The following is a 14,662-nucleotide window of genomic DNA, read 5'->3' on the forward strand; positions in this document are numbered from 1 at the left end:
AGAACATTTAAAACTTATTGACACTTCCCAATATGGTCTTATTGAGACTCTATTGAATTCAAATTTGAACTTACAGTTGCTGAACTAATATGACTAAACCAGATAAAAAAATATTGTTCAGAACTTCATAGAAATCAACTCCTTAAAAACATTCAATCACAAAAGACAAATAGAACTCTATAATTCTCATGCAACAATTTATATCAAAATTTTAAAATATCTTTGATAAGTTTAGAAAAATATAGCAAATATTCAAGGGTTTTTAAACTATTTAATATATAATTAGATTTAAACTAATTAAAACTCTAATGACTGTTATAGGAATTGCAATAAAAAAAGATTTAATTTTTAATTCTAAAGTATTTGTTACTACAATTATTCAATCTTAGTAACATTTTTTTTTAAAACTTACGTGCACATGTATTTCCATTCCCAGTAAAACCATTATTACAGACACATTGTTGAACACCATTAACAGTTAAACATTGAGCATTAGCGCTACATAAAGAACATGTTGAAGCTGAAAATAGTATAAACAAATTTCATAACAAAACAAAATAGAAATAAATTTTATTAAATAATTTCTGGAAAAATATTTATTTAACAAATGCAATACAATTGATTTTATGAAAAAATGTTAAATTTACATAATTTTACATTACAATATTAGACATAGACACATTGCAGAGAAATGTGAACACTTAAGCATTGATATTAGCAGTTATTACAAGGGTTAGGTGAAGCTTTAAAAATATATAAAACCTATTAGATATAATCTTTGAGTATTAGTAAACATATCTACTTATTGAAAACAAAGAAATACAGTTTTTTGTTTAAAATACTTACCACATTTAGATTGAGTTAAACATGGGTACCATGTATTAAAGTTTTTTTATATTTTATAATTGAAAATATTAAATTCTTATATATTTTATAAATATATATTTACTAGATGTGCTAAATTTATTTTACAAATAAACTATGATAGAAATAAAAATAAGACTCCATGGAAACAAATTTTGTAAATTATATATAATGATGATGATGATAACTATGGAAATGGTAAAAATAAAAAATGATTATAAATGCAGACATTTAAAATTTAACCTGGATTAGTATATTACTAAAAAACCTTTAGTAAAATTGTAAACAAAATTAATTAATCTTATATATTATTACTTAAAACAAAAGTAATGGCGATAAATAGTTTCTTATCATATTTAATAAGAAAGTATAGGAAATTTATATAAATGTAATAACTATGTCATTTAAAATTATGCAAATATAAAAATTCCATTTTTATAGCGTTACATGCAAACATCTTTAGAATAATTTGAGTTTGTGGACAGTAAGTGAAAAAATTGTGAATAATATATGTATAAAATTTATTTTCAAAACGCGGTATTCGAGGTACATTATTTTGAGTTTATTAGGACCTAATAGATATTGTGTACAATTATATGCTAAGCGAAGTATAACCCTATATTTTTCTTATTTTAAAAAACATTTATTTTCAAAACACGGTATGGAAGTGCGGTATTTAATTGTGAAATTTTTTTAATGTCATTAATTTAATTGTCGGTTATTGAAGTGTTAAAAGAATAGAAAAGTTTTCCAGATTGGGTAGCAGATCTATGTTTTGACAGAACAAGTTCAAACACTGGTGTTAACACTGGCGCTATTACTATCATTCAGCAGAAATATGACAAATCTTTACTGTTTTTAGCCTGCAGATGTCATGTTTTTAAATTATTTTGGCTGCTGGTTCCAAGAACATTTAAAACTTATTGACACTTCCCAATATGGTCTTATTGAGACTCTATTGAATTCAAATTTGAACTTACAGTAGCTGAACTAATATGGCTAAACCAGATGAAAACAATATACTTCAGAACTTCATAGAAATCAACTCCTTAAAAACATTCAATCACAAAAGACAAACAGAACTCTATAATTCTCATGCAACAATTTAAAACAAAGTTATAAAATACTTTTGAAATGTTTAAAAAAATGTAGCAAATATTCAAGGGTTTTTGAACTATTTAATATATAATTCGATTTAAACTGATTAAAACTCTAATGACTGTTATAAGAATTGCAATAAATAAAGATTTAATGTTTAATTCTAAAATATTTGTTACTACAATTATTCAATCTTAGTAACATTTTTTTTTTAAACTTACGTGTGCATGTAATTCCATTCCCAGTAAAACCACTATTACAGACACATTGTTGAACACCATTAACAGTTAAACATTGAGCATTAGCGCTACATGAACTACAGGGATTTACTGAAACTAAAATAATATATAAAACCTTAAACCAAAACGTAAAAAAATATTTCACTAAATACTTTCTTAAAAAATATTTAACAAATTCAATATAAATGATTTTACATAACAAAATAAGTTAAATTTACATAATTTAACATATATTTATAAAATTTATTTTCAAAACGCGGTATGCGCGGTACATTATTTTGAGTTTATAAGGACCTAACAGATATTGTGTACAATTATATGTTAAGCAAAGTATAACGCTATATTTTTCTACTTTTAAAAAACGTTTATTTTCAAAACACGGTATGGAAGTGCGGTATTTAATTGTGACATTTTTTTAATGTCATTAATTTAATTGTTGGTTATTAAAGTGTTAAAAGAATGGAAAGGTTTTCCAGATTTGGTACCAGATCTATGTTTTGACAGAACAAGTTCAAACACTGGTGTTAACACTGGCGCTATTACTATCATTCAGCAGAAATATGACAAATCTTTACTGTTTTTAGCCTGCAGATGTCATGTTTTTAAATTATTTTGGCTGTTGGTTCCAAGAACATTTAAAACTTATTGACACTTCCCAATACGGTCTTATTGAGACTCCATTGAATTCAAATCTGAACTTACAGTAGCTGAACTAATATGGTTAAACCAGATGAAAACAATATTCTTCAGAACTTCATAGAAATCAACTCCTTAAAAACATTCAATCACAAAAGACAAACAGAACTCTATAATTCTCATGCAACAATTTAAAACAAAGTTATAAAATACTTTTGAAAAGTTTAAAAAAATGTAGCAAATATTCAAGGGTTTTTGAACTATTTAATATATAATTAGATTTAAACTGATTAAAACTCTAATGACTGTTATAAGAATTGCAATAAATAAAGATTTAATGTTTAATTCTAAAATATTTGTTACTACAATTATTCAATCTTAGTAACATTTTTTTTTTAAACTTACGTGTGCATGTAATTCCATTCCCAGTAAAACCATTATTACAGACGCATTGTTGAACACCATTAACAGTTAAACATTGAGCATTAGCGCTACATGAACTACATGGATTTGCTGAAACTAAAAATAATATATAAAACCTTAAACCAAAACATAAAAAAATTTTATTAAATATTTTCTTAAAAAATATTTAACAAATTCAATATAAATGATTTTATATAACAAAATTAGTTAAATTTACATAATTTTACATTACAATAAATTTATAATACTATTAATCCTAAAAAAAAGTGAAGTATAAGTGAACGAAAACAAAAAACTAAAAAAAATTCAAAAGTTAAGGGATTAAATAAATCATTAGTTAATTAACTAATAAGTTATATTATTATTTTAAAAAAATGGAATTATTTTTAACATTTTTTACTGACAACTTATTTTTGACAACGGACAAATTATTTTTGAAATAAAAAAAGATTTACAACAGAAAACTTTAAAACCTGCATAATGTCCAGCTTTTTAGGTTTTTTATTAACAGCTTGTTAATAAACATTTTTATTTCATAACAGCCTTGTTGTGAGTAAATAACATGATAGAATTCTGAGTAAACTTGTATTTAACAAAAAAAATTCTAATTTAAAACTTACTACATGTATATCCATCCCCAGTAAAGCCAGATAAACAAACACATTGTTGAACATTATTAACAGTTACACATTGACCATTTGCACTACATGTACCACAACCAGTACCTTAAAAAGAAAAAGGCTTAAAATTAAAATATAAACAGAAATACAGTTGATATTAATAAAAAAAAAGAAAAAAGAAAAAGACCTGATGCATAAACACTCAAATCATCAATGGCTACATTTGCTTGAAACATATATGGAGTACAACCAACAACAAATTGAATTGTCTAAACAAAAGATTTATATATATCAGGACTTGAAATAATGCAGAAAAAATCTAATCCTGAAAAAAAAAGTTGTTTTTTTATGCAATTAGATTTTTTTGCGTTAATTCTTAATTATGAAATATAATAATATTGTTTATAATTTACAATTTTATATACAAATTATAAACAATATTATTATCTTTCATAATATATATTTCATATAAATTTATATAACTTATGCAGTTATAGTGTAATGAGCAATTAACGTATTTAATACTATTAAGATATTATTTTTAGTAGTTGTTTTTGCCTAACATGATACTAAAAAAAAGTATAAGTAAAAAACTAAGAGTAAAAACGCATATACTACAATATTTTGAGCACTTTAATTATTTATTTTTAAAGAATATTTTATTGTTATTGTAAAAAACTATAAAGCAACAACAAAGCGAACTGCAAAGTTGTTTAACAATATAAAGAGTTTGTATTAATGTAAAACAAAGTATAATTAAGTTGATTTCATTCAATTTTTTCGTTCAAATTGCTTTGCAATAAAAAGAAAAACAAAAAAATTTAGTTTAACAAATCGAATTATATTTCCTTAAGTTGAAAAATATGCTTAAATTATATTTTCGAAATAATTTGCATAAATATTATATGGTTTCAATCAATTTGGGGCCCCCAAAGTACTTTTTTTATTTTTTGGAAGGGGCCCCAAAATTTAGCCTAGGGTCCACAAAATTGTAAATCCAACAATGCACTATTCTTTAGTGTTGTTCTTGAAGGACAACCCTAAACATCTTTTGAGGATGACTTGAAATCACTAACAACCACTAACAATCATGTTTAGTGATTGTTAGTGATTGATCCTCAAAGGATGTTTATGTTGTCTTTAAAGGACAACAAGTTATGCATTGTAAACATAGTTGGACCCGTTTTATCTTCTAAGCTTAAGCCTCTTTCCCATCATAAAGTTACATCTCTTTCTCTTTTCTACAAATACTATCTTGGTTGCTGCTCAAAGAAATTATAATCTCTACTTTCATCAACTAAAACTCATGCTTGCTTGACTTGTTATTTGGCTAAGTCTCATTCATTTACTGTATCTGTCCTTGCATTCTCTAAAAACTTTTATTCATCTAGTTTCTTTCCCCGCATTTCAACCATTTGGAACTCTCTCCCATCTTCATATTTTCCTGAATCATACAACCTACAACTCCTTAAGTCTTCTATCAACTGTTTTCTTGCTCTATTACTTTATTCTTTTTTTTCCTAGTAACTCCCAACTTAATATTGGTTGCTTGCAGCCTTGTTGGGAGTGAATCAGAATAATACACACACACACACACACACACACACACACACACACACACACACACACACACACACACACACACACACACACACACACACATATATATGTATATATATATGAAATATTAAATGTAATTAAATATAACAATTGTTAATAAACAATGCTTATTGCGTCAATATATAACACTAAAATCAATTAATATAAGATTGAGAAAGATAAAGTTATCTAAGAAATTTTTATAAAGCAGCAGTATTCTCATCTCTCCGTTAAGCTTAACGGAGCTTTTGTCTGAAATTTCATTACAATATCTAAGTAAAGAAACGACGAAAATCTATATAAATTCGTTAAAATAAAACTTATACCAAAATAAAACATGTTTAAAAAATTATAATTTTAAATAAATTTTTTATTAATGTAATTCAAAAGAAATTTTTGAGTAACGCTCCGTTAAGCTTAACGGAGAGATGAGAATACGGCTACAGGACTGCTCCAACCATGTTAAGCTTTAAGCATACCAAAATAAAAAAATTTTCAGTAAATTTCAGTATTAATTGTCCTATTTGAATCTGAAATAATAATAAAAAAGGACCTTTATGTATGCGCGCGTAGCTGTATATATATATAATTTAAATGTTAAAATAATTTCAATAAAAAAATACAACTTTATAATGGAACTTAAAGTTTCATGCCATTCGGCAATCATTAGCCATATTATTTGAATATAAAATAAAAACGAGTTTTATTTCACCAAAAAGTGAAAAATTGAATTTAAATCATTATGACAAATGAAATCAACATCTAGAATCTCTCAAAATCTCAACTTCATCACAAAAATAAAATAAAAAACTTATAACTATTTCATTTGATCCTATTTTACTCTAAAACTGTTTAGTTTTATACAACTATTATAAAATAAAAGATTAAAAAGTTAAAGGCAAAAGATTAAAGTCAAAGACAAATCGTTTAACTTAAGATATGCTAATTATTTGACTTAAGTTTAAGCAAATCATTTGATTTAGGATAATATGAAACGTTTGATAACTTAATAATTTTATTTTTTAAATGATTATGCCATTATATTGATAAAATTATTATCATGGTACTATTAAACATATTTACAAAAGTAAAAAAATATTTTGTTTATGGAAAAAAAGACTATAAATAAAAAAGCTTGATATAAAATAACATAAAATGAAAACAACATAAAAAACATTTTTTTTTTACCATTACTGTTGATGTGAATGTATAGGTTTTGTCAATGACTGTCCAAGGAGCATCTGAATTTGCTTGTAACTGACCAGTAAGTACTTGATCATCTCTCAAAAGCACCATATTACCATTATAAAAGCGAATATCTGTAAATGTATATATTTATAATGTTCACAACTTTTAAATAAATTATCTTATAATTTTGTTTATATATATATTTTTTAAACAAGCATAATTCCATAATAAAATCAACTTACTAAAAGATTGAATTGCAGATCCATATGCATGAAGAGCAAATTTAAGGTGTAAGGATGTTGCACTCGAAGAAAGTGTAAGAGTTAAAGGTAAATTTGAACTGTTAATGTTATTAGGTAAAGAGGATAAAAAGAAAAGAAAGTATGTCCCATCTAAAAAAATTCACTGTGATTATCATAATTGTAATAATTGTCATTTAAATTAAATAAGACAATACAAATAACAACAAAAACAGAACTAGGAAAAAAATAATAGTACCATAATATTATGCATTATAATGCAATAACAATAAAATAATAATAAAATTAATAAATACAAATAAAATAGTAATTTTACTAGTAATACGAAGCCTAATTTATTACTATTAAAAAAAAAAAAACCTACTATAGGCAACGGATGGTCCAGTATTTTGTGATGGTGTTTTCTTATTAGTTCTTTGCCAAGCATATGTATTAGTTAGGGGTTGGAGTGCTGTGTCCAAACCACAAGTATCAGTTTCAAACCCACAATAAAATACTAAACGCCCTTGGCCTAAAAACAATTTGAATTGAATTCGTTATATTTCATATACATATATTTTTTTCAATGTTAATTCACGAATTGTAGCGAATCCTAATTGTGGTTACAACCTACTTTCAACTTGAAATGCAATCCTTGACGAACAAGGCTGTTGCGCGAAGAAACAAGAAAAGCGCAATTCTACCAGGACACTAGGCGTCGCTCTAATACAAATTGAGGAATTAAGCTTATGAATAAAGAAGCATTTAACATATTGAACTGATTTTTTTATAAAACATCGAATTTTTGTTTATATTTCTATATTTAAAAGAAAAATATTCGGTTTTAATAAAAAACAGTTTATTGTATTTTTTCATGGTTCATCCGGACTAATTTCTGACTAATCCGAAAACTACATATGTCCTGATAATTTTATTCAAAAAACAGTAAGCACCGATATTTTATATTTTACCACGAATTCGATATAAAATATGAATAAAATGTAGATTTCTCTGCGCATACGGCCAGCCGCAGGCGCAGTCTACGGCTGGCTTTGGTTAATCCAGTAATATCTACGAAACGTCAAAGCTGTCAAAAAAAATTGGTAAATATAATTTATAGGCGCTCCTCTATTTCAATTTAAGAAAGAATTAAAAAAGGCATTTTTGGATTACAATCTTAATATACCAACATAGCTAGCTATAGTAATAAAATAAAAAGAAATGAATGTTCTTTAATTACAAAAGTATTCATTTTTAAATTTTAAAAGTAACTATTTTCTTTAAAAGATTTTATATAATTTAAGCTATTTGGCAAATGCATATTTTTATGTCAGGTTTTATTATATTTCAATCACCAAATAAAATAATTAATTGAAAGATATAGTGCTAAATGTACTTCTTTACTAAATTAAGTCTGCAAGTTGTAGAAGTTGAGAGGCGCAGCTGCACCTAATTTTCGAGATTTAGGTGCTGCGCGCAGCACCTAAATCTCGCATGAATCCTAATATCTCACTTGCAAAAACTAGCGAATACGTTATATAAAAATAATTTAAATAAGATATTACAGCAAAAAAAGAATTAAAAATTTTATACCTGCTACAAGACTCAATAAGACAACAAATGTGGCTGCTGCTAACATTTTCTTTTTCAACACTAAAACATACAAACTTTTTTGAAATTTTTTTACTAACAGTTTGTGCAATAGAATGGAGACAGAGAGTGAAAAAAAATATACTTTTCATTAGTAATAGTAAAGTATTTAATAGTATTGACATATTGTTTTTGAAATTTCCTTTAAAAGCAAACTTTAAAAACAATATGTTAGTAATTTAAAAACAATATGTTAGTACTATTAAATACAAATCTTTGCAAAGCTAAAGCTTTTTCTTGAAAATTTTTTTTCTTCTTTTATGGAAATTAGCCGTTTTTATTAGAGAAGGACAGTCCTCTTTATGATGAATCTTTTTATTTTAGACAGATTTATTAGAAACTAATGAGTATTCTTCTAAATTTACATTTTCTTCTCTTGATGTTTGTATTTTTTTTGTGGAAATGTTTTCTTGACTTAATTTCAAACATATTGAAATTTTATTTGATCTTGTTTTTAGTCAAACGCAATATAAAAATATTGTTTCGCATATGTCTAACAAATCATTAAAAGATGATTAATGAGTTTAGTATTCATTCTATGGAGAAGCGCTCATCAAATATTATGAGAATAAGTACTAAAAGATTAACGGGAGCGAATAGATTTAGGGGGTAATGCAAAACATTGCAAAACTATCGCCGATTATAGAAAAACACGTCTGAAAATCGAAGCAGTGGGTTGATCAAAAGATTTGAATTAATGTTTTATATGTAAAATAAAAGCCATTTCCATTTGTGCAATCGGAAACACAATTGGTTCACTTAGGTGATTTTTAGCTGTTGTATGGTTTTCCTTGGTTTTCTATTGGTTCCCCCTTGCTCTATTCTCAATTCATACCGTCTGTTAAGTCTTTTTGTCAATAATAAAATAGTTTGCTCATTAAAAAAAATTATTTTATTTTTTATGTTAATAAAAACTTGTTCAAAATGTGTGTTACAAATTGGTTGCTTAAAAATTGGTTACATGTTTCACCAATTAAAAAAAAATCATTTTTTATCGTTTTTTTCATTCTCCATAATGTTTATGAAGAAACTGGTTACAGAAATTATTTAATAACAATATAACAACTTATAGTTTTAACTTATAGTTTTAACTTTTTTAAATGCCACATGACCACACACTCTCACAAGTATACATTAATAATGCGTCTAATTTATTAAAATTACTGACCAATTGGATTACATTTAACAACTTTATTTCAACAGTAAAGATAAAAATCTTTTTTTAAATTGCCTTAATCTGTTCAAATATTTTAGTTCAATACAAAATTATAATCCATGTTCTTTATACCTGAAAAAAATTTCTATAACTCTCTTAAGTATTGTCTAAAAATATCTGTAAAGTTCAATACTAGATAAATAAAATGCCTGACGCCAAAATCAGTTATTTTTTAACGAGATACTAAATCACTCTAATTGTATAAAACTTTGAGAAAATGCAGTTAGAGTTTTTAACACAAATTTTATATTTTAATAACATTTTTTCAGATCAATTTTTTTTCTTGTTTACTTTAAATTTTCAAGAAAATATGAGTTTTATAAATAATAGAAATACCAGGTAGAAATACCAGCGATTCAGTATTTCACAGGAAGACGTGCGATTGCACGCAACTATATGACCACGCAAAAAATACTTTGTTTTAACAATTTGACCACGGCTTTGTACATATTTTCAAAATTTAAAAATGCGCTCCCAAAACTCACCTAAACTCATCTAAAAAACTTTAAAGAAAGGAAAAAAAATCTTAACGAAAGAGAAAATAATATATATATATATATATATATAGAACCCTTAGATGTTGTCCGAAAGTTTTTTCGATATTTTGTTGACAAAAAGTAAAAATTAAAATGCAAGACCGGAATTTTTTTTTTTTAATAATGATAGACTGCCTGCCCCAACCAAACCCTCAGTCGATGTAGCAGCACTCCCTTGCGGGTCAGGCTATTTGTCAGTCGATGAAGCAGCACTCCCTTGCGAGTCAGGCTATTTGTCAGTCGATGTAGCAGCACTCCCTTGCGAGTCAGGCTATTTGTCAGTCGATGTAGCAGCACTCCCTTGCGAGTCAGGCTATAAGATAGTCGATGTAGCAACACTCCGCGCATGATTTACAGTAAAAAAAATAAAAATAAAAACATTTTATTAAAAAAAATAAAAATAAAAACATTTTATTAAAAAAAATAAAAATAAAAACATTGTTTATATTGTTAAAAACATTCAAAATGTTATAAAAACATTCAGAATGTTTTTAAAAACATTCTGGTCAATTAAATTTGCGTTTTTGTGGTTTTTTTAAAAAACGATTAATTTGTAATTAAATTAATGGTTTTTACTTTCGTCCAACACGGAAATGTTGGACGAAAGTCAAAAGTAATTAAAAGTGACGTATGTGTTGGCGTAAGAATCACTTTTTTCCTTCCGCTCTTCCTAAAGCCAACAAACTATAGAACTATATATATATATATATATATATATATATATATATATATATATATATATAGGCGCGGTTTCAGCTTTTTTTAATGTTTGAGATAGCTAACTTCCTAAAATGGAACAAACTCCAAAAATTTATATGTTTATACTTATATCAAATAAAGATTCATTACAAGAAATTGCAATGATTGTAGTCTGGGAACAAAATAGCCCTAAAATTTTGGCCACAACTGCCCCTGACAAGAGAGCAATAAGTTCGTAAAATATTTTTTGAACTATTCTTAAATAAATTTATCTTCATGAATAAATTCTAAATTTCATACAATAATCTCCTATTGTTCTATAATTAAGGCTACACAAAGTTTGAACCCCCTCAATATGAAGGGGTTACAAGTTTTGTAAGGTTATAATTTTTGAACGTTAAGAGATTAGTGTATGAAATTTAGAATTTATCGATGAATATAAATCTATTTAAGAAAAGTACAAAAAATATTTTACGAACTTGTTGCTCTCTTGTTTGGGGCAGTTGTGGCCGAAATTTTAGGTCTTTTTCGTTCCCAGACTCCAATCATCGCAATTCTTTTCAAAGCTTTGTTATTTGACAAAAATATAAACATATAAATTTTTGGAGTTTGTTCTATGTTAGGAAGTTAGCTATATTAAACATCAAAAAAAGCCGAATCCGCGCCTGATATATAAATTTAAAAAATTATATACAACTGTCAATTATACTTTTAAAAAAATCATTATCAGTAAATTGTTACTTTATTTAAAAGCGTTTCGCTAATATAAAAACGTTTGTTAAGAAGTTTTGATGTAATTTATTTCACTTAAAATTCAGAATATTTTTTATTCAGCGCGTTTTTAAAATGCTTTATGAAATAGCCGCGGTCAAATTGTCAAAACAAAATGTAATTTGCCTGGTCATATAATGACGTGCGATCGCACGTCTTTCTGTGAAAGACTGCAGTGGTCTTTAAATTGGCTCAACCAATTATATTTTTACTATATATATATATATATATATATATATATATATATATATATATATATATATATATATATATATATATATATATATATAAATTATTTTTTGTGACATTCCTATTGGTTGAGTTGATTTGTAGTATCACTGTTAATTATTTACATTTCAAACATATTAATTTATCTGCAACATAACAATCAAATACTTTAAAGTGGTTTTAAGAATCCTGTTTGAATCTGGTTTCACTCTGATTTTCAAACAGAATTTTTGAAGTTTTTTGTATAATTTCACACAACCTGCTGTTGAAAATAGGTGTCAATAAACCTAAACTAGTCGCACTTTGAAAACTACGCGATTAATAGTCTACTAGTTGTAAAGTCTGCTAATAAGAAAGTTTTCAAAGCTTAACTGTATTGTTTATGCAAAACAACAACAACAACAAAAAGTTAGTTCAAAGTACGGTTTCATCTCTAAAGACTTAAAAAGAAACAAAATTTCATCAATCAATAGAGCTCGCATATAATGGCTTGTTACAATTATTATTAAACAGTTTTTTTCTATATATCATATTTTCTGATCTCTATATATCACATATTTTCTGATCTCTAATAGAGATCCGCAGCACACGTTCGCTAAACAGGCACTTCAGAAAGGAAAAGTGTTTCTTTTTTAAATAAGATAAAATTACTCTTTCATTTAAAAAGATTATCAATTAAAAACCACAATAAACTCAATAATAAAATAAATTTAAAGAAACCATTACACTAAATAAAACAATATAGACATACAATACAAAATGCTAAAACTTACCTTAAACTCTTTAATTATTTTTCGCTACACCACTCCTTTCGTATATGCGAAGCAGTTTAATGTCTTGTTGATGAAGATTTTATGTTTTAACTTGTATTACTCATCGATCTTCTTTTAAGCAACGAAACTATACAAAATTAATTCTTCATTGTTAATTTATAAATAACAAGATTAAGAAGTTATCAATTTGTTTAAGGCATACAATGGTGCATTATTTGTTTTCCAAAGATACCTTTATGCATAAATTAGGATGCCATTATAATTATCATTCATTATATATAACCCTTGACCACCCGGTTTTCATTGATTATGTTTTATTAATTATAACTTTTTTTTTTCTTTTGGCATTAAATAACAGTAACAGAAGAGTAATCATGAATAAAGCTAAAATAGTTTGAAAAAAAATAAATAAAAATCACTCTTAAGTCATTAAACCAAATAAAAATAGTTGTTTGTTTTTTTTTACTTAGTTTTTTAAAGGTGTGTGCGAAAGACATGTAGAAACCAGATAAATACCAATACATAAAAAACCACGGAAACTATAAGTTTAAATAAAACACTTGTTATGATAAAAATTTGATATGGTTACCATAATTGTCATTTTATAGATAAAAGGTCGACTGATGCGGAAAATCTTTAAGTAAATTGTTAAAACAAAAAAAAAGTTTTTTGTTTTAAACGATTTACTTTTTTTTTTTGTAAAGCAATTTTAAAAAATCACACAACTTTAATAACAAAAGGAGGTAACGATTAACTAATGATTAACAATGTCACCTGTAAAAGAATATTAACTTAAAGTTTAGTAGTGTGAAAATTAGTTTATATGATACCCTCGTGACATAAACCTGTTTTTTAAATGTGTCCATTAAAACAGCCTTGAAAAGTTATTTATTTATACAACATTTTCCAGTCCGCTTAGATGAAACTAAAATCGGCTTTGATGAATATAAGAAAATACAAAACTCCTAAAACCTATATTTACTTAAAATGTATTTTATTGACAGTATGAACAATAAAACCGAATCTCGCTCTACATTTTAACAAAAGCATAATGTCCTAGAATATGCAACCTTAACGCCACTGAGGCCTGGGACCAATTTATGCAATAAAGTTGCACTTTTTTTGTTGTTCAATTAATTTAAATACTAATAGCATTAAAAGCTTAATATAAAAGAACAGGAATAAAATTCAAGCATAAAATAAATTTTATAAAATAATTAATAAAACTAAAAATCTTAACTTTTCTTTTTTTTTTTTTGAAATTTTAAATTTAAAAGAAAAAATTTTATAGCACAAGGGTAATTCATCGAAGAGTTATAACTTTTAATTTAGCACGGTTTTTTAAGCAATCATTTAAAAAAAGATATAACTTGTGACTCAATTGGTAAGTGCTAGTCTTTACCGCATACAGCTTATTTGAATACAATTTACATTTCTTTTAAGTTATGAAGCTATAATTCACTAAAGCATAATCCAGATTATTAACAATTTTTACAATTTTTTGAGCTGAGTACTGCATAGAATAAAAGAAATAATAAAGTTTCAAAAGCACTATTATATCTGTTTGATAATGTGGAAAATCTTATGCAACTATAAACAACAGTTGTTTATAGTTGCATAAAAAGTTGTTTATAGTTGCATAACATTTGTTTATAGTTGCATAACAGTTGTTTATAGTTGCATAAAAGTTGTTTATAGTTGCATAAAAAGTTGTTTATAGTTGCATAACATTTGTTTATAGTTGCATAACAGTTGTTTATAGTTGCATAAACAGTTGTTTATAGTTGCATAAAAAGTTGTTTATAGTTGCATAACAGTTCTTTATAGTTGCATAAACAGTTGTTTATAGTTGCATAACAGTTGTTTATAGTTGCACTAAAAAA

At 25.7% G+C, this 14,662-nt stretch overlaps 1 protein-coding gene across 2 annotated transcripts in view; it reads right to left on the reverse strand.

Annotated features, from left to right (window-relative positions):
* LOC100202765 (neurogenic locus notch homolog protein 1) overlaps positions 1–13,031 on the reverse strand; it is an 18,254-nt gene extending 5,223 nt beyond the window's left edge. Inside the window, exons 1-10 of one of the 2 annotated variants that reach the window (XM_065800881.1) lie at positions 12,780–13,031; positions 8,500–8,559; positions 7,292–7,438; positions 6,910–7,059; positions 6,668–6,798; positions 4,068–4,149; positions 3,881–3,985; positions 3,243–3,356; positions 2,184–2,297; positions 413–520 (exon numbers count right to left, since the gene is read on the reverse strand). In XM_065800881.1, the coding sequence (XP_065656953.1) occupies positions 413–520; positions 2,184–2,297; positions 3,243–3,356; positions 3,881–3,985; positions 4,068–4,149; positions 6,668–6,798; positions 6,910–7,059; positions 7,292–7,438; positions 8,500–8,545 (997 nt within the window). In that variant the 5' untranslated portion in view covers positions 8,546–8,559; positions 12,780–13,031. Of the gene's footprint in view, positions 1–412; positions 521–2,183; positions 2,346–3,200; positions 3,357–3,880; positions 3,986–4,067; positions 4,150–6,667; positions 6,799–6,909; positions 7,060–7,291; positions 7,439–8,499; positions 8,560–12,779 lie in introns of both variants that reach the window. The other variant, XM_065800880.1, reaches the window with a different exon arrangement.
* Positions 13,032–14,662: the final 1,631 nt, after the last annotated feature.

Source organism: Hydra vulgaris, chromosome 07 (genome assembly GCF_038396675.1).
Source record: "Hydra vulgaris chromosome 07, alternate assembly HydraT2T_AEP".
Classification (NCBI taxonomy): domain Eukaryota; kingdom Metazoa; phylum Cnidaria; class Hydrozoa; order Anthoathecata; family Hydridae; genus Hydra; species Hydra vulgaris.